The sequence below is a fragment of the Gopherus evgoodei genome, chromosome 2, assembly GCF_007399415.2.
Source record: "Gopherus evgoodei ecotype Sinaloan lineage chromosome 2, rGopEvg1_v1.p, whole genome shotgun sequence".
Lineage (NCBI taxonomy): Eukaryota > Metazoa > Chordata > Testudines > Testudinidae > Gopherus > Gopherus evgoodei.
Window position 1 is genome coordinate 60683651 of NC_044323.1, and position 20084 is coordinate 60703734.

A 20084-nucleotide genomic window follows, 5' to 3' on the forward strand; every position below is an offset into this window, starting at 1 on the left:
CCCTGGGGTGGCTGTGTGAAGCAGGAGGGTGGAGGCATGGTGCATCTCATGGTCTCCCCCTTCCACTGGGACCCTCAGCCTGGCTGCCATGCTGGACCTGCTGTCCCATGCGGTGGCTGGTGCAAGGATGCTGTGCCCTGCACTGTGCTGAGGATGGGCCATGCCGGGTCATGGGGACTCAGCGCCACCTCCTGTTCCCAGCACAGGTTGGGAAATGGAACAGGGTTGGGGCTTGGGTAACATGACCAGACAGGAACTGTGAAAAATCGGGATGGGAAGGGGGAGATTCATAGACTCTAGGACTGGAAGGGACCTCGAGAGGTCATCGAGTCCAGTCCCCTGCCCTCATGGCAGGACCAAATACCATCTAGACCATCCCTATTGGTGGATAATAGGCACCAATATAAGACAAAGCCCCAACTATCAGGCCTGTCCCTATAAAACCAGGACAGTGGGTCCCCCTAGTCTGGAGGTGATGAGGGGATTGTGGGAGGGCGGGGATGACCGCACCTGCAAGTAATAGCTTGAGGCAGGCTGAGGCCCTCTGATTGGCTGTTGCGCTAAACAGGGAGTAAGGGGTGTAGCAACAAGTCTGCTGCTCGTTACACCGCTGAGCTGGACTCTCTCTTTGAGGTGGATTGTGTTTTCATGCCAGTGGCTGTGCCTGCTCCACTGAACAAGTTCTTTAAGGATTATTTAAAACTTTCCGTAAGAATTAATGTCTCTAACAGCAGTAGCCCTAAATTCACTAATTGTTAGTTTGCCCACAGAGAGCAGCAGGGTGAGTTCTGTGCAGGATACGGTATGTGCAGGAAGGATGGTAAGTGTCTGACAAGTCGTGTATTATTTGAGCTATTAAACTTCTTTCAAAGCTGTAAGACTTCAAAAAAACAAACTGGCAGTTTTCTCCGCAGCCGCTAAAAGTCGGGTCCCGCCTTCCTCTTACGTCCTCTCCTGCATTGGGCTGGGGACTCGGGCACGTCACCGAGAAGCGCCGTCATGTCCCGCGGTGAGGCGGCTGTGGGCCCTGTCACGTGACGGCAGCGGGCGGCCCGTGTCGTTAGCTGTAGCGGCGGGTTGTTTTGACGCAGGAGGGGTCGGTTGAGGGAACCGGGGCCCGCCGCTGCCATGACCATCTGCCACTTCTTCCTGCAGGGCCGCTGCCGCTTCGGCGAGAGGTGCTGGAACGAACATCCCCGCGGCGGGGGGCGCTCGGGCCCGGCCGCGCCGCCCTCCCAGGGTAGCCGCTTCTCCTCTTCTCCTCCGCCTGCGGGGGCCGCCGCTCTGTGAGGGGCCGGCGGCGGCGGGGCGCCCGCGCCACTGGGATTTCGCGCCCGCGGCGACCGGCCCTCGCTGCTCTCTGCGTGCGGGGAGCCGGCGGCTGCCGGTTCCGAGCCCCGGGTTTGAAGCGGCTGAATCTGTCGGGGCCGGCGGGGTCCCAACGCTCCTCCCCCCCTTCGCGCTGCGGTTTCACTGCCCAAACGTTTGGGACCCTACCTGCCCCCCCCCCCATTGGGCTTGTGCCAATCACCCCCTGGCAAATCCAGCCTCTCGCCGGGGCCTGTGATACATGACTGGGGCCCTGGGCGCTTTCAGTGGAAGTCGTTACCGCAGCTGCCCTGCTAGCTGGAGCTCTGCTCTGACCCGTCCAGTATCCTGCCCGCCACAGGGGACGGCCTGCGAGGAGCCCTGCCGCAGGCCTGGGCTAACCTGCGCCCAGAGACGGTTCTTCCTGACTGCTCTCTCCCCCATTTCGAGCTTGGCTTCTGCCATAAAGCGGGTAGATTTATATCGCTGCCCAAACTCGTTTGTTCTCTTAACGTTTCTAAATAGTCTTGTCATCTGTGTAGGTCCCGGATTATTGTCAGAATGCTAAGACTCTTTTGTCTCTGGTCTGTGCCCTACCAATGTAATCACTGGTGCTGCTGTTAGCACCTGCTGTTCAGAGTGCCTAAGCTGGTGGGGTAATGTGTAATCCCGGACAACTGGCATCTTGAATTCTCCTTCCTCTTTAATGAACAGGAGGCTAGTAGAGGGTGACTATTTCCAACTCCTTAATTAGTAGATTTCTAAAAGAAAACAATTGTGTTGCACCACATATAAATACAGAATTTAGGTGCACCAAATGCTGTAGGCTTTTGCAGGAACTTGAAGTTTAAAGGCTTAAGTAACTGTCAGTTCAAATAGGAAATCTTTATTTAATAGCAAATAGTTGAGTATTTTACCTTTTCCTTTTTTCTTTTCTCTCTTTTTTAATTAAAAGTTACTTGTGAAATTCTACCATGAATTATCTTTCACTGTCATCCTTGTCATTGATCACTTTTTCACATAGCTCATATGGGGATTTATTGTAAATGACCAATAGCTGGGAGCTAGTAATATTTGTAACATAAAAAAGTTGATTTTTTTTCTCATTAGAAATTATAGCCTGTCTAGATGCATTTTGGTTTATTCTGATACATAAGCAAGGTTTGAAAGTTTCTGGAGGATGTTTTCGGAAAATCTTTAGTTTTCAAACCAAAAAAACCACCTCCATTCTTGACTACTGGATGACTGGAATACTAATAGGATTCTGACATAAGTATTAAGGGAGATGAGATGTAGGGACACTGGAGAGAAACCTTCCCTAATTCCCACTGCACAGGTGTGGTTTTTCCGTATTTCTTCCATAGACAGAACACACACATCACAGTGTCGTGATTTGTTGTTTCCAAAGTGGACAGTTTGAAAGGTAGCTCCCAAGCCTTGCTAAATACATCATTAATGTTTATGATTTGCAGGAGGTGCTGCCAACTTGGAATCTGATCTGTTTCAAAAAATAGGTTGAAAGTTGTTTCAGATGCTTATCTGCCCCTGAATCTCCCAGCAAAAGTTTGCAGCTTACAGTCACATGTTCCCTTGTTTTTTTTTTTAATGTTTCTGTCCATATTGCCCTGTGAAATCTCTCACAAGCAGTGTGAAAATGAGGGCCTCATTCTTCTAGCTGAACGTATGGACTTGACTTGGCAGAGCAAGGGGTACAGCTGTGCAGGTCATCTTCCAAGATTGGGGCCTAAATGGGAGACCATCACAAAGTGCTGTCAAATAGGCAAAATAAACTGAAAAAAGAATAGTTATTTTTCTTCTAATCTTTCAGGTATAGTAATCTTAATTGTTACTTGCAGTAACAATGACTAAATTTCATATTGGTGTATGTATGATTTTTTTTTAGTTGGTATCCCTTATGGTTTATTTTACTTTGGTTTTGGCCTTTTGAAAGGTTTTGAGCTACGAATGGGATATCTTAAGACCCCACTCTGCAAACATGTGAATAAATAGTCCGATTAGCTTCATTGAGACTGCTCACATGATTACAGTTGCTGACCTATGCAGGCCTGGGCTCTTAGTTTGTCGACACATCTTTAAAAAAATAAATGAACTTTGATCACACTAAACACAACCTCAAAATGTTGACTGAGAAGTTGATTCTCTTCATGCTCCATTGTACAGTGCTACCATGTATAGCTGGGCTTGGTTTACTTGATTCACGATAATGAGGAAAATGTGTAAAATGTGAAAAAATATTTGTTTTTTCTTTTTCATTGTAAGGTTCTGGCAGAGGAGGATGGGGTGCCCATAACCAGAGATACACCAATGTTGTCCAACCTTCTAACTTTTCTAAACCCACTGCATGGGGTGGCAGCAGAGATGATGGAAAGGCATTTTTTGGACCCTCTACTGACTCTGGAGCACCAGGCAGTGGCAATAAAAGTTCAGGATTTTCTCAAAACAGATTCTCTGCATTAAGCTCTGAGCAAAATATTGGCAATAGCTACAGAGATGAAGAGGAGAAGCTTCTGTAAGTCCTTGTCTGTCTTTGAGCATCTAGAAAGTATTTAGAAAAATGAATTTTAAAAGTGTAGATTTGTATGGAGGCACTTGCTGAGTGTATTATGTAATTTCCCCAAAATGAAGTCTAAAGAGGCTTCTAATGCATAACTATTTATTATACATTATAGATCACTTGTTAATATGAATGTCTTCACTGGGGGTAATAAAGAAGTGTGTTTGTAGTGAAATTAAATTTCATGGGACTTCAGTAGAGCTGGATGTAAAACCTCAGTGAACCTTACTTTAAAATGCACACAGACAGCCTTTATGAATTTAAATTACTGTTTTAATAATTTGTATTTCTCTTTAAAGATCTGCAAAGGGGAAAAATTGAGCTTCTATCTCCCCCCCCCCTCCTGTTTTTGCTTTATTCTCATCCATAAAGGACACCTGGAAGGTTTATTTAAAAAAAAAAAATGCCCCCTCCCTCCCCAGCTTGTTTTGAACCAAAAAAAAGTCAGGTCTTTGCTATTGGATGACTGGAGTACTGGTAGGATCTTTATATCATGGGTGTTAAGGAATGGAGGTACTGGTTGAGGCCAGAAGTGGCTTTTATTCTCTTTTTAGTTGAAACAGGTGTTCTGAAAGAAGTTTTAATGTACCTAGATCTAGGAGAACACTTCCTTTAAGATTTTGATGTGCCAGCCAGTTTAATTAAGGACTGAGAGCTCCCAATATACATTTCAGTCATTCAAAAAGTTCTCCAACAACAAAGGAAAGATTTGTCTTGACTTTCCTGACACTTTAAGGAGAAAACAAGTAAAACCCTTCTCCCCCTTCTTAAGGGTGGGTGGGGGGAAGGAATCAGACATTCTTCATACATTAAGGGCATAAACTAGATGGATTTTTTTTTTTATAGAGAGAAAAAAATATTAAATTCCCTTTGCAGGTCACTTTTTCTAGAGTAGGATGAGGAAATATTTTAAAATCCTTAAAAGCTGGTATTTACCTAAATTTTGGTTACCTCATATGAATGTGTGGTTTTTATTACAAAAGATCCAGAGTAATAAAAGCAAATTTCAAATACTTAGTAATCTTCTCTCTACAGTACAGTATTCTAGCCTTTGCTCTCTTCAATGTTTGTCTCTAAATGTTCTCCTTCCATTTTGTTTTACTTCAGTTGATTGTCCTTTATCCCTATTATTTCATTGTTTCTACAGTATATGGACTTTCATATTCTCTTAAAACTGACGTGAGACAGCCGGTTTCCTCTAGTCAGTCTTTCTGCATTTTACTTTATGCTGCTATACATATTAGCTTATTTTTTAGAATTACCTTTGTAATTGTCAAGGTTTCTCATATAGTAATGTTGAGATAATGATCTGCAGCCCTCAGAGGGAATCATTTAATGGGAGATATGCACTTCAGGCTGCCAGTCTTTTTCCAACTTGCTCAATTCATTATGCAGTTGTATACTTTAGCAAAACATTTAAAAAGTGGCCATTCCTATCGGTTATTACAATTGTTCACTGAGGGGCTAATTGTCCCAGTGTTCTTGGTGATGAATGCCTTACTTCAACATGTGTAAACCATTAATGTCCATGGTTCAGCTTTACTAGTAGGATGGGGAAATGCTTACTCCATTAAAGTCAGGGAGACTGCCTATGGAGTACAGTGCCCCTCAGGGTGAGGGAGTGTATCAAAATCTGGCCCTGAATTATTTTGAAATACCTTTTTTTGTTCTCTTTTTTGATCGAATAATTCGTTTGATTTATTCAGTTTTTTTCTTTGTTTTGGTATAATTTTTCTAGTGAAGGCATAATAAAGGACATGGAAGTCTGGGAATCTTCAGGACAGTGGATGTTCTCCTGCTACTCACCTATGAAAGAAAAGCCTAACATCTCAGGTAGTAACTTCCCTAATGTCATCATACACTTATTACCAAAAATGTTTCTCTCAAGGTGTTGCATTATATTTATTTTAGGGTTCAAAAGAGTGCCACTTGCTTTGCAGAAATGCATGAGACAGAAGCTCTTCCCCTGAAAAGCTAAAGCCTCAAACTTTCCACTTGTTCTACCTGTGTGGAGATCTTGCAGGATCTAGACTTAATTTGTGATGCAACTAAAAGGAGATGATAAAGTGATATGATGCCTCATTTTTGGCATGTGCAACCTTGAGGGTCTATTACAAGTGACCTTTGCATCTTTTCAAATGTACTGTAACTAATTGACTTATTATGGGCTTTGCAGCAAAACCTATCTATTGTAGCTTCATAAAAGTGCTCTTAAACAATACATCTTCCTCTGAGAATTTTGATTGTTCCTTTCCCTGCAGGTTTTCCAGACTTTTCACCAGAAGAGTTGCATCTTGAATACTATAACTGCAGAGCAAACAATAATATTCAGAACTATGTAAGCTTTTTAAAAATATTGCAAACTTTTCTGATGTAACATATGCACTTCAGAGTAGTGCTATTTTAATAACTGTACAGTGGTGGCTCATTTGATCTGTGTAGCAAATTCCAAAGAATTTTCAGAATGCCAAAATACACTCTCAATGAATTGGCTGTTTTTAGTTTTAAATATACTGTGCATGCTTTCCCATTTCAGTTATTAATTTCATTGAGAACATTGGCCAAAACTGTCACACGTGGATGCCTAAAATTAGGCAGCTAAAGAAAGTGGTTTGATTTCTTAAAAGTGCTGGGCACTTGCTTTGTTAATGCTGCAGCTCCATGGGAAGCAGTGGGAGAGGGCATTTGGCTAATCCCACATATTTAAATTTAGGGGCTGCTCTTTGCCTAGATTTCACACTTATCCTTACTCCCCAAGCTTCTTCTCTGCTAGCCCTTAGAATCTTGTGTGTATTATTTGTGTAACTGCTTGAATCATGGCCTGAGAGCTTGACACTAATGTCTCTGCTGATATCAATATAATTTGATATTGACATGGCAGAGCATAGGGCACAATGAAGATAAACTCCATGTATTGTTTAGAGTTTACCCTTCAGAGCAGAGGACTTGTACCAGTATTCATTTTAATTTTATGTCCTTGCTGCCCCAAAAGCCACGTTAGTATCAAGGGAACCAGCCTGGCAATGGAGACAATTTGATACTGCAGTCTCATAGTAGGAATTGAGCTGTTTGACAGATTTGGGGATATAGAAAAACTGCAAAGGGATATAATAGGTAGTGGTAGGCCTGCCCTGAATGCAGTCACTACACTTAATTTGATCTGCTACAGTCAACCTCTCTTGCAGTATCAGCGGTTCAGATTTCCGTGGGAGGAAAACAGCCACCTGAATCACTAATCATTCACACATATATATATATATATATATATATATATATATATATATATATATATATATATATATATATATATATATAATGTGTTTAATTTTATAAAATGATGTGTACTATGAAGTAGTACAGTAATCTTTCTGGTGAAGAAGAGGACAAAGTCAAAAAGTGTGTGTATTTGAGCTAATTATAGGGGGTTTGTACCAGCTGCACCAGTCAGGCTGAAGTTTCATCCACATCCTTTCATAATACAAGTTATTGGATTTACAAATGACTAAAAGATGACTCAGTCAAACTTCTGAGACACAAACAGGTTAGTTTATCTGTATTACAAACATAGCGCTTTGAAGACTCCCGTCTTGTTAGCAAATTTTTTGTTCTTGTCTCCTATTCAAAAAGTCCTCTACACTGTTGACAATTTTTTTTCCCTACAGCTATATTAGCAATGCCTCTTAATGTAGATACAGCTTATACTGGCAAACGAATGCTTTTCCAGTATAGCAAATATCAGTTTCTCAAATGAAGTAAGCTATATCAGCAAAAGCATTTGGTGTTGGTATAACTACATCTACGCTAAGGCTTTGGTTGTTATAGAAATATTGTTTAAAAAATAAATTAAATCCTTGACTGACATTACTATAGTAGCAAAAATTCGACAAGTAAGCCTGGCCTTAGTCTCTGTCTCCAGTCAGAAAAATGTGTCCATTGACTCTATACCCCTCTGTTCTTTCCAATCTGTCTTTTACTACCAGTCTTGCTTAAACTAAAATCAATTGCAGTAGTATGGTTAATAATATAACTGTTTATAACATCCTTGATAATCCAAGCATATTATTTTTAAATTTGTCTTCCTCTGTTCTTTCTCAGTTCACAAACAGGAAATTACACTATTGCAAACGATTAATTTTATAACACCCTAATGACATCAGAAGTCAAATTTCTCTTTGAAAGTATTTGAAGAATTGCCCCAAGTGACACCTAATGTTAATTCAGAGATTAAAGGGGGAAAAAAATTAAAAAATTTTGTAATTTTGTGAACTATCTTACTTCAAACCTTTTGTAATTGACTAGATTTCAAGTTGATTATCTTCCTTTAAGTAGACTTCGGATATTGCTACAGAGCAGAATCTAATATGCTGGGATTATAAAAGCGTACTCTGTTTTATTCTGGAATATCATGATTTGGATGCCCCATCCTAATCTGATTGTTGCACAATTTTTCTTCCCCTTGGAACAGCATTTCAGCAGGAATTGCTAATATTACTAGTCTTATTAGACACGGGAAGCACTTAAATGCTGGTGCTTCCTGTTAATGTTAACATTTAGCATGAACGCTACTTTTTGGGAGGGAGGAAGAAAATTTTGTCCCACCAGAAACATTTAGTATTAGTCAAACAAGCCAGTGAAGATATGAAAGTAGCAGAAGTGATTAGCGAAGGCTAAATCGTACAAAAACAAAAAGTATAACCCTTTAAAGATATTGATACTGTATTTTTTGTCAAAGATGGAACAGTTGCTTCCTCAAATCTCTGAAGTGAGCCTTCCAAATATAACTTTCTAATCTAGTAAATATTTCATTTAAAAAAAAAAGAAGCTTTAAATGTACTTTTTTTTTTAAATCACCTTTGCATGTTTTCTTAGTATCTGGTATTGCTGCAATGCTGAGGATTTTTTGTAAAAGCTTTAGTATTTAGTAAGCTATAATCAAACTTAATGGTGGTGGATAATGTATTAACTGATTTTAAGATTTGTAGGAGAGCTTCACTGAATATTTAAATGCAAGTTCATGAAGTTGTCAATATATAAGTCCATAATTATTTACCTTCCATGAGATATTCTCATCCAAATGTGTGTTTCATTCATAAATAGAGTCAAAATATAAACTAGGAATTTCCCAGTTTGTCTTATAAGAGCTGATGTCAGACAATATGATCTTCCATCATGTGACCATACTGAATAGAATTGCTGGGGTGGTTGTGATGTTTATGATGTTGAGGCCCTTTGAAAGTGTACAAAGATTTTACTAAAAGATTAAAAATTCCACTTTCACAGGTTGCTGGCACATCAAAAGGCTTTTATAATGTTGACATCTTTTTTTTTTTTTTACACTATGTTAAACTATAGCTACTTAAATGTGCTTTTGCATTTGTTATAAATTATACTGATGTGGAATAGTGATATACACAATATTGTGATGTGATTAAAACATTAAATATCATTACTAAATACCTTTTTCTTCTATAAAGTTTAATTTACTGTACTTTAGCAATTACTACAGAATTGTGTGTAGTAATCCACTCCGCACTTTAAGATAACTAATTATATTAGTGAATTTAAGTCCTTAATTGGTAAGTATGAGGTGATAGTGCTAAATTATTCTGAGAGAAGCGGGTGTTTTTACTAGAAAGCAACAGGAGCCTTAGGTGAACTCTTGGTACTTTAACTTCCTGATTCAGCACATACAATGTCAACTGTACCAGCAATAAAACAAGGATTGAAGAGTTTATTCTTGTAGAGCTGGAATTTGGAATTCCTCTGTTAATATACTAGTAATTGGTTAGAACTTGCATTTAAGAAAGTATCCTGCAGTTTCTCATATTTCATATGCATACAAAGCAGTACGCTTGGTCTGAGAGCAATTGTGTAAAGAAAGTTGAAGGACTCTTGAGTGTTAGACTTCTACTTCCCCTGCTAAAATTTGTAGCATGGAGCTTTTGGGAAGGGGAAGGTGTCTTACTTCTTTTGGGCTAGTGGGGTTGTCCTATCATAATTTGAGAAACCTATGCCTTTTCAGTTGAATCATGAAATTACTCGATATTGCCATTTCTTATTTGCATTTAACAGACTTAAAATGTCCTTTGTCTCTTTTTTCTGTCCCCTTTTTTAGATAAATTCAGTCCAGCAATTAGTAAACCAATGGAGAAATAGATTGCTCATGTTGAAGACTCTGAATACATCTACCAAAGCAGCATTGGTGAGTGTTACTGAAAAGTAAAATATATTTAATGTTCTCCTTTTCCTAATTTTAAACAGGAATGTTTAACTTGGATTCAAGATAGTTTGTTAGTACACTTTGGCATGATGTGTGTACACATACCAAAGTTAGTTGCCTTCACAATGATCGTTAATGAACCAATTTCTGAGACATGATATGGGTGAAGAAATGGAATCCATATTTGCCGACCTCATTAATTGATCTTCGTTTAGCGATCAGGCAAAAGTTCCACGTGTAGAAAATACAGATAATATAGTCATAGGATTTAGCCATCCATCTTCTATTTACATTAAATTCTAAATCTGTCTGCTTGGCTTTGAAAATTTCAACATTTATTATATAAGAACAAGTACTTTGCACTCATTTAGAATGGTCTTGCTTGGCTCTAAATAGCCAAGACTTGAAAATATTTGCTGTCTAGCTGTGGCAATTTTAATAGAAGATGTGTGGCTAAAACCTCTGCAGTACTTTGAAAAACACCATAGTTGAGATTATCTTCCATATTACTGCCATGCAGGGGTATCCATGTCAAAGGACCTGACCAAGTAGCAATGAAAGAGGCATGTTGATAGTAGTCTGGTGTCAGGTCTTGGATAATGCTTTGGGAACATTGGCGGGGGGAGGGGAGCAGTGAAGAACAGAACAGATGGAGGGTGAGAGAGAGAGAGATGATGGTGGTCTGGATTTGAAAACAGTGTCGCTCTCCATTCCTGCCACACAATATTTTTAGGCTTGGCCTGATATGACAACATACTTAAAAGAACCATGCCAATTAACTTCTTCAGTTAAAACTAGTTTTGACTTCACTGACTTAATTATCAGAAGTATTATAAATCTTTATAGAAAGAAACACATTTTCCCTCTTTAAAATGAATCCTACATTTACCTTTTTTTAAAAGGTATCTGAACTGAAAAATGTGGTTAGTCAACCATTGCCTGCCTTTGGATTTGGTGGACAACAAACATCAACCTTTGGGTCATCAGGTAAGTGTTCTGTATTAATAGCTAGCACTGTTAAATATTCCCTTTGTTTTTCTGTTCTAAAAATTTGCCTATGTGTGTTTTATAATTGCAGGCTTTCCACTAAGCAGTAGCAGCAGTAGGAGTGCCAGCAGTTCCTCTTTTAAATCAAATACTGAACTTGTCAGTCCATCTTCTGGAAGCACCACTGCATTTGGAAGCTCTTCTATGGTTCCGAACCCTTCAGCATTGGGTGTGACATCTTCCGCAAGATCAGCCCCTTCCATTGGCTTTGGTAGCCAACCAGCTTCATCTGCAGCCTCTTTTTCATTTAAAAAGCCTGAAACTACGAGTGGTTTTGGAGCTTCTGGATTTTCAGGGTTTGGCAGTTCCTCTCTTGTAAACTTGTCAAGCACAACTTCACTTCCAGCCTTTGGAGCTGTTAATGCAGCAGTTGCTGCCCCTTCCTCAGAACCAGGTAACTCTTTATTTGGACGGTCCCTTAATGCCTTTGGATATAATGTAGCACCAGCACCTCCTGCAGCCACAAGCATTGTTACCTCAGATAAGTTATTCACACCAAAGACTGATCTATCACCTGAAGAGTTGAAGCAGTTTGAAGCAAAGAAGTTTACTCTAGGAAAGATTCCTCTAAAGCCACCACCAATAGAGCTTTTAAATGTTTGAAACTATAAAATGTACAGTAAGCAAATTCTGAAATTAAACTTTTACAGAATGTTTTTTAATTTTCTAGGCCACTTGTCACTTTAACAATTCAGATATATAATTTTGAGGTTTGGCACTGAACTATATACTTTCTTGTGAGTTAAATTTTAATTTCCTTTCTAAGGCTGCTCCAGGAAGGTAAGATCCCAATTGTAAATATTCTCTGTTTGCTTTGGAAGAGTCTTTAAAGCCAAGAAGTTTACAATTGAAAATAAAATTTTTTATAGTGAATTAACAAAAATACAGTGATATCTTCTCAATCTTTCCCTCTCTTCTGTGAAAAGAAAATCTGCAGTAGAATGAGAGTACTTTTGAGATATATAGTGAAATGTGTACAAAGTAAAACTGCTCTAATCCTCAAATCACCTACTTTCCCTTGCCTTCTTTTGCCTTTAAAGAAAGGGACATGCTTTCTTCGGCAACTGACAATTTTACTGGGTGTGTCTGAATTGCTGATAAGTATAAGTATCATCTATTCCTTATAGGCTCTAACCTTGTTTCTTCACCCTACAGTCAGTTCATAACCATAAAATCTACAATAGGGCAAAGCCTTTGCTGTCAAGAGAACCTGGATTATTTTTAGGCTTTTGTTTGGCCCTCATCACCATAACATCTGAGCATTTCGCAAAGGCTAATGAGTTTTTTTAGAGCTGGTCAGTGAATAGTTTTCCTGTCCTATGAGAGTTTAAAATTTCAGAATTTTCCCATTTCAAATCATGCTGAAGTTGAAATCTCAAAATTTTGCTTATCAATAATCTGGGGGGGAAGTGGAACAGATTCATAGAATATCAGGGTTGGAAGGACCTCAGGAGGTTATCTTTCCAACTCCCTGCTCAGAGCAGGACCAATCCCCAACTAAATCATCCCAGCCAGGGCTTTGTCAAGCCTGACCTTAAAAACCTCTAAGGAAGGAGATTCCACCATCTCCCTAGGTAACCCATTCCAGTGCTTCACCACCCTCATTGTGAAAAAGTTTTTCCTAATATCTAACCTAAACCTCCTCCACTGCAACTTGAGACTATTACTCCTTATTCTGTCATCTGGTACCACTGAGCCCAGTTTAGATCCATCCTCTTTCAGGTAGTTGAACGCAGCTATCAGATCCCACTTCATTCTTCTCTTCTGCAGACTAAATAGCCCCAGTCCCTCAGCCTCTCCTCGTAAATCATGTGCTCCAGCCCCCTAATCATTATGTTGCCCTGCACTGGATTCTTTCCAATTTTTCCACATCCTTGTAGGGTGGGGCCCAAAACAGGATACAGTACTCCAGGTGAGGCCTCACCAATGCCGAATACAGGGGAATGATCACGTCTCTTGATCTGCTAGCAGTGCTCCTACTTATACAGCCCAAGATGCTGTTAGCCTTCTTGGCAAGAAGGGCACACTGTTGACTCATATCCATCTTCTCCACTGTAACCCCTAGGTCCTTTTCTGCAGAACTGCTGCCTAGCTACTCGGTCCCTAGTCTGTAGCAGTGCATGGGATTCTTCTGTCCTAAGTACAGGACTCTGCACTTGTCCTTGTTGACCCTCATCAGATTTCTTTTGGCCCAGTCCTCTAATTTGTCTAGGTCCCTCTGTAGCCTATGCCTACCCTCCAACATATCTACCACTCCTCCCAGTTTAGTGTCATCTGCAAACTTGCTGAGAGTGCAGTCCACACCATCCTCCAGATCATTAATGAAGATGTTGAACAAAACTGACCCCAGGACCAACTGTTGGGGTACTCCACTTCATACCAGCTGCCAACTAGACATGAAGCCATTGATCGCTACCCGTTGAACCCAATGATCTAGCCAACTTTCTGTCCACCTTATAGTCTATTCGTCCAGCCTATACTACTTTAACTTGCTAGAAAGAATACTGTGGATACAGTATCAAATGCTTTGCTAAAGTCAAGGGATAACACATCCACTGTTTTCCCCTCATCCACAGAGCCAGTTTAACCTAATTGCCTTCTCTGAGGCGATGTCAGGCATGACTTGCCCTTGATGAGTCCATGCTTACTGTTCCTTTTCACTTTCCTCTAAGTGCTTCAGAATTGATTCCTTGAGGACCTGCACCATGATTTTTCCAGGGACTGAGGTGAGGCTGACTGGCTTGTAGTCCCCTGGATCCTCCTCCTTCCCTTTTTTAAAGATGGGCACTACATTAGCCTTTTTTAAGTCATCCAGGATCTCCCCTAATCGCCATGAGTTTTCAAAGATAATGGCCAATGGCTCTGCAATCACATCTGCCAACTCCTTTAGCACCCTCAGATGCAGTGCATCTGGCCCCATGGACTTGTGCTCATCCAGCTTTTCTAAATAGTCCTGAAACACTTCTTTCTCCACAGAGGGCTGGTCACCTGCTCCCCATACTGTGTTGCCCAATGCAGTAGTCTGGGAGCTGACCTTGTTTGTGAAGACAGAGGCAAAAAAAGCATTGAATGCATTAGCTTTTTCCACATCCTCTGTTACTAGGTTGCCTCCCTCATTCAGTAAGGGGCCCACACTTTCCTTGACTACCACCTTGTTGCTAAAATACCTGAAGAAACCCTTCTTGTTACTCTTAACATCTCTTGCTAGCTGCAACTCCAAGTGTGATTTTTGGCCTTCCTGATTTCACTCCTGCATGCCTGAGCAATATTTTTATACTCCTCCCTGGTCCACTTCTTGTAAGCTTTTTTTTGTGTGTTTAAGATCAGCAAGGATTTCACTGTTACGCCAATCGGGTCTCCTGCCATATTTACTATTCTTTCTACACATCGGTATGGTTTGTTCCTGCAACCTCAATAAGGCTTCTTTAAAATACAGCCAGCTCTCCTGGACTCCTTTCCCCTCATGTTATTCTCCTAGGGGAACCTGCCTATCAGTTCCTGAGGGATTCAAAGTCTGCTTTTCTAAAATCCATGATCCGTATGCTCTCCTTTCTTCCTTGTGTCAGGATTCTGAACTCTGCCATCTCATGGTCACTGCCTCCCAGGTTCCCATCCACTTTTGCTTCCCCTGATTCTTCACTGTTTGTGAGCAGCAGGTCAAGAAGAGCTCTGCCCCTAGTTGGTTCCTCCGACACTTGCACCAGGAAATTGTCCCCTGCACTTTCCCAAAACTTTCTGGATCATCCTAGCACTGCTGTATTGTTCTCCCAGCAGATATCAGGGTGATTGAAGTCCCCCATGAGAACCAGGGCCTGTGATCTAGTAACTTCTGTTAGTTGCCGGAAGAAAGCCTCATCCACCTCACCCCCCTGGTCTGGTGGTCTATAGCAGACTCCCACCATGACATCACCCTGGTTGCTTACACTTCTAAACTTAATCTAGAGACTCTCAGGTTTTTCTGCAGTTTCATTCTGGAGCTCTGAGCAGTCATACTCCTCTCTTACATACAGTGCAACTCCCCCACCTCTTCTGCCCTGCCTGTCCTTCCTGAACAGTTTATATCCATCCATGACAGTACTCCAGTCATGTGAGTTATCCCACCAAGTCTGTTGTTCCAATCACATCATAATTCCTTGACTGTGCCAGGACTTCCAGTTCTCTCGGGTTGTTTCCCAGGTTTCTTGCATTTGTGTATAGGCACTTAAGATAACTCGCCGATCATCCTGCTTTCTCAGTATGAGGCAGGAGTCCTCCCCTCTTGCACTCTCCTGCTTGTGCTTCCTCCTGGAATCCCACTTCCCTACTTACCTCAGGGCTTTAGTCTCCTTCCCCTGGTGAACCTAGTTTAAAGCCCTCCTCACTAGGTTAGCCCGCCTGCTTGCAAAGATGCTCTTCCCTCTCTTCATTAGGTGGAGCCCGTCTCTGCCTAGCAGTCTTTCTTGGAACACCATCCCATGGTCAAAGAATCCAAAACCTTCTTTCCGACACCACTGGCATAGCCATTCATTGACTTCCACTCAAGGTCATCCTTGGCAGTATCATTGGTGCCCCCGTGGAGAAGCAGGAAAGGGTAGCAATCCAAGGGCATGATGAATCTCAGCAGTCTCTCTCTCTGTCACATTGTGGCTCCTACCTCCTAGCAAGCAGCACACTTCTCGGTTTTCCTGGTTGGGATGGCAGAAAAATGGCTCAATCGTCCCGTTCTTCCCTTCCCCCCGAACCACCACCCGCCTCCTCTTGAGCAGTCTGAAGACATTTTGCCTTAAATTTACTATGGACCACATAGCCTTTGCACAAATACACTACTAATTAACACAGAAGATGGCTTGTTTAAATCTACTTGCATGTCAATTGTCATGCCTTTGTAATTCTAAAGAAATGCACTTTGACTGCCTCACTTTTGTAAAATTACTTGTAGATAAAAACAATGGCAAATACTGTTAGAGCAGCTTTAGCCTTGGTGCTTAATTTAGAAAACCAAGTCAGTAGTTGGATGAGAGATTTCCAAGGAAAAACAAAACCAGATGCTACAGGAAAAGCTGGTGGTGATATTCTGTTAAACTAGCGTTTAAACCAGTGCATGATGGTAGACTGCACGAGAGCTTATAGTTTGAAATATTGCCTAAAAATGAGGTGGTCCTGGCATTAAAATCCCCTGGCATGTTTTTTAGAAAAAGTCATTCTTAACTTGTGTTGGGAAAATTCCTCAAAGGGTGGTTATAATCTAGAAATTCCATGTATTTCAACTTTCAAGACATCATTCTTCACAGCTGTCCTTATGGTTTGTCCAGTTAAATGGCTGCCATAGTAATGACAGGGATTCTTGAAGTAACAGTTGGAGAAGGGCTGCATCTGCTAAAAGTTTAAGCCACTTTCATAATACTGAAAAAACTAGGCCACTACAAGAGCCTTTAGCTGTATTTGCAATGCAGATGATCCTTATAGTTGTTTAGCATTGCACTTAAGTGCTGAGCTGCCTGAGGGCTTGTCTACATCACAAAGTTGCAGCGCTGGTGAGGGGGTTACAGCGCTGCAACTTAGGTGTACATATCTGCAGGGCATCACCAGTGCTGCAACTCCCTGTTTGCAGCGCTGGCCGTACTCCCGTTTTGTCTCTGGTGTAGAGGATCCAGCGCTGGTGATCCAGCGCTGGTAATCAAGTGTAGACACTTACCAGCGCTTTTCTTGACCTCCGTGGAATAAGCAGGTATTCCAGCATACCTGAGGATACCTCTCTGGTAATCAAGCAGGTCTCCTTCCCCGCGGTTTGCTCTCGCGTTCCCCGAACCCCCGTGCAAGCAGATCTCCTTCCCCGCGGTGTGCTCTCGCGTTCCCCGAACCCCCGTGCAAGCAGGTTTCCTTCCCCGCGGTTTGCTCTTGCGTTCCCCGAACCGCCCTGCAAACCGCGGGGAAGGAGACCTGCTTGCACGGGGGCTCGGGGAACGCGAGAGCACACCGCGGGGAAGGAGATCTGCTTGCAGGGGGGTTCGGGGAACACTGGAGCAATCCGGGGAAGGAGACCTGCTTCCCCGCGGTTTGCTCTCGCGTTCCCCGAACCCCCCTTGAAGCTGCCCAACAGCGCTGCAGTGTGGCCACATCTAACACCATTTGCAGCGCTGGTTGCTGTAAGTGTGGCCACTCTGCAGCGCTGGCCCTATACAGCTGTACTAATACAGCTGTAACAACCAGCGCTGCAAAATTGTAGATGTAGACATACCCTGAGACTATTAGCCCCTTTCAGGGTGTCTCTCAGGCTGTTACTAAGCTGCTTTAAGAACTTTTAAGGGCTTAAGTGGCTAAGGGCTTCTCTAAGCTGCAATGGTTTTCCATGCATACCACGTTCTAAACAGCTATATAACACTGTGATTTGGAGTAGAAAAGTAGAAAGTCTATTGCATGCAGCCAAAATGCCATCTTTAAAATGACATTTTTCAAACTTGGATTATTGTCAGGTTGAGGGATGTAAGAAAGCCAAATTAAAGTTTTTAACTTTAATCATTTTAAGGCTATAAGAAATGTATTTAAAAGGAATGAAGGTACAATTCATTAGCTGGACCTACAGCAAAAGTATCACTGCAGTAGGTTTGATCAACTTTAAGATAAAAAACAATCCTCACTGAGCTAGCACCCACCCCTTCATCCCCAGTGGAATTTGTTATGTGTAACTAAAACGAGGAAGAGGCTAGAATAGAAAATTGGTACTCTATATTAAGTGATAGCAATCAAGCATCTGAGCGTGGTGGCCTATACAACAGATAAGACAATGCTAAAATGAGCATAAGTATTATGACAACTGTTTGTATTATTGCAGCATCTAAGAACCTATTTTGGACTAGAACCCTATTGTGCTAGGTTCTGTACAAACACCGAACAATGAGACAGCCCCCATCTCAAAGAAACTAAAATCTAAATATAAGACACCAGAAAGAGAGGGTGCGGAAACAATGAGAAAATATTGTCTGAATAGACAAGATTGACACAGGTTGTGGGAAGGGGTAGAACATACTAGCAAAGTGAACAATATGATGGTGGCAAGCAGCATGTTAATCCCTTTATGGATTGTGGAGGTGGGTTTTCTTAGATGGGAGATCAGCTAAATTGAAAGGGGGGGAGGGGATGAGAGGGGCATGGCAGGTGTGGAGTGAAGAGATGGTGGGGTAGGATTGGAGCAAAACAGCCAGTCAATACAAGGCAGAGAGAGGCAGAACATGCCAGTTTTGATTGGCATGTCCAAAGGATCCTGCTTTGGCTGCTCCTGGTCCTACCAGTTGGACTCTCAGTGACTGGCTGGACTCTGCAGCACTGGGGAGGAGAAGCACCACCTGGGTTCTAGTGCCACTCCCCTCCGCCTCCTCCCCCCGCATGGGGTGGTCAACTGCACAGTTCTGCGTTCAGGGCAGAAACGGGGCAAGGAAGAGTGGACTCTTCTCCCTCCCCCAAGTAGAGTAGTCTCTGCAGATGGTAGGAATACAAGCAGCCAAAGGAGTCTTGCTAAACTACATAAGACAGATAACTTCTCAGTCAGTCAGTCCATCCATCCAACTGAACAGTTGTGTTCAAAAATGCCCCACATGCACACACTGCCATTATTAATCAATTACAGTGAAAGCAGAACAGGATTTCAAAATTCACAGTCACCATGGGGAGGAGGGAGAGAAACTCCTAATTCATAGCAGTTATATCCCTCTTTTATCCTCCTGCTGACTAGAGTGCTGCCTCTTGTGCCTACCTCCTTATTTGGCTGCCATACAGATAGTCATAAAAGTTTGGACTTGACATATGGAAAAGAAAATGGCACATGGTAGCAGATTCACAGATCTCATTGTCACATTTAGCTTTAGTTCAAGTAATAAGAGTTTAAAAATCACAGTGCAGGGCTATAACAGATTTAAGTGTCATGATCGCTGGAAGAAGACTAGGTACAACAGTGGAGTCAAGCTCTCAACCCAAGGTCTGGCTCCATGTGATACTGAGTATTTCCCTTGCTTTAATGATAACAGGATTTATGAGTCACTGAAATTCCTGTGGTGTGTACAAATAACTAATTTTAAGAATTATTTGAAGTTTTGTTCATGGGAGATGATGGTGCAGTTCTCAGATAGCAGCAGCTATGGGCTGGCTGTATGCCCAAGAGATTTGTCATCCAAAGGCATTTTTCTACTGCACAAGCAAAAGGAGCAGATTTAATGGGCAACAACTGAAACGCTTTCCAGGCTTATTCAACCAAATACTAGCAGCAGCAATATGGGGCCTCAAGTGTAAGCAGTTAAAGGGGGAGGGGAAATAAGAGGCTTGAAAGTAATTCCAATTGTGTAATAAAAGGAAAGAAAAGTAGTAGAAACAACTTACTAACTGCTGCTGAAAAATCAGAGGCTAACACTTCTCACAATCAAAGAGGAAGAAAGTGATGAACTGAGAATGTTAAAACTTGTAAAAAGATAAGAGCCACACAAAAAAATAAGTTAAAGGAGAAAGAGAAATAAGGGCTTTTACAAATATATTTAAGGAAATACAAGAATCTGTTAATAAAGGAACAGTGAGATGAACTGATAACTCTGAAATGCCTGAGAGATCATTTTTAAAAACACTACTGAAATAACTGGCCAGGAGGAAGGCAAGGAAGATACAAAATGCTTATTGATAAAAGGCAGCTAGGGGAATCTTTGTGAAATGAGAACCTACTGTACACAAATCATTGAGTCCAGATGGTGTATCTCCTCCAGTAGTAAGAGAATGAGCTAATGCACTTACTGTGCCAATAACAATTATTTTGATAAGTTATGGAGCGGTAGGGATGTACTAGAGAAAATACATCTTAGCAGGCAAACAATTGCTTTTTTGACAATTACAAAATAATTGAAGGGAATTCCATGGATGGATTCTTTGACTTTTACTAAAACGTTTCATAAGTGTATCCCAAAAAAATGTAGTATG

The 20084-nt window shown here is 41.5% G+C and overlaps 1 protein-coding gene across 3 annotated transcripts; it reads left to right on the forward strand.

The window, feature by feature from the left end:
- The first annotated feature begins 1020 nt into the window (after positions 1 to 1020).
- NUP42 (nucleoporin 42) lies at positions 1021 to 11812 on the forward strand. 3 transcript variants are annotated; one of them, XM_030550768.1, is made up of 7 exons: positions 1021 to 1240; positions 3589 to 3838; positions 5622 to 5716; positions 6145 to 6221; positions 9999 to 10085; positions 11006 to 11090; positions 11182 to 11812. In XM_030550768.1, the coding sequence occupies exons 1-7, from the start codon at positions 1129 to 1131 to the stop codon at positions 11751 to 11753; spliced, it is 1278 nt and encodes a 425-aa protein (XP_030406628.1). In that variant the 5' UTR covers positions 1021 to 1128; the 3' UTR covers positions 11754 to 11812. The 3 variants fall into 3 exon arrangements, with proteins under 3 accessions (XP_030406628.1, XP_030406629.1, XP_030406630.1); XM_030550769.1 differs by lacking the exons at positions 1021 to 1240; positions 3589 to 3838; positions 6145 to 6221 and having other exon boundaries at positions 5628 to 5716; XM_030550770.1 differs by lacking the exons at positions 1021 to 1240; positions 3589 to 3838; positions 5622 to 5716; positions 6145 to 6221 and adding an exon at positions 7249 to 7424.
- Positions 11813 to 20084: the final 8272 nt, after the last annotated feature.

Bases quoted from the DNA above. Each gene is read 5' to 3' on its own strand.
- NUP42 (XM_030550768.1), top strand. From the start codon at position 1,129: ATGACCATCTGCCACTTCTTCCTGCAGGGCCGCTGCCGCTTCGGCGAG. The intron at 3,839-5,621 runs GTAAGTCCTTGT...TAATTTTTCTAG, and splicing joins GATGAAGAGGAGAAGCTTCT to TGAAGGCATAATAAAGGACA. The intron at 5,717-6,144 runs GTAGTAACTTCC...CTTTCCCTGCAG, and splicing joins AGAAAAGCCTAACATCTCAG to GTTTTCCAGACTTTTCACCA.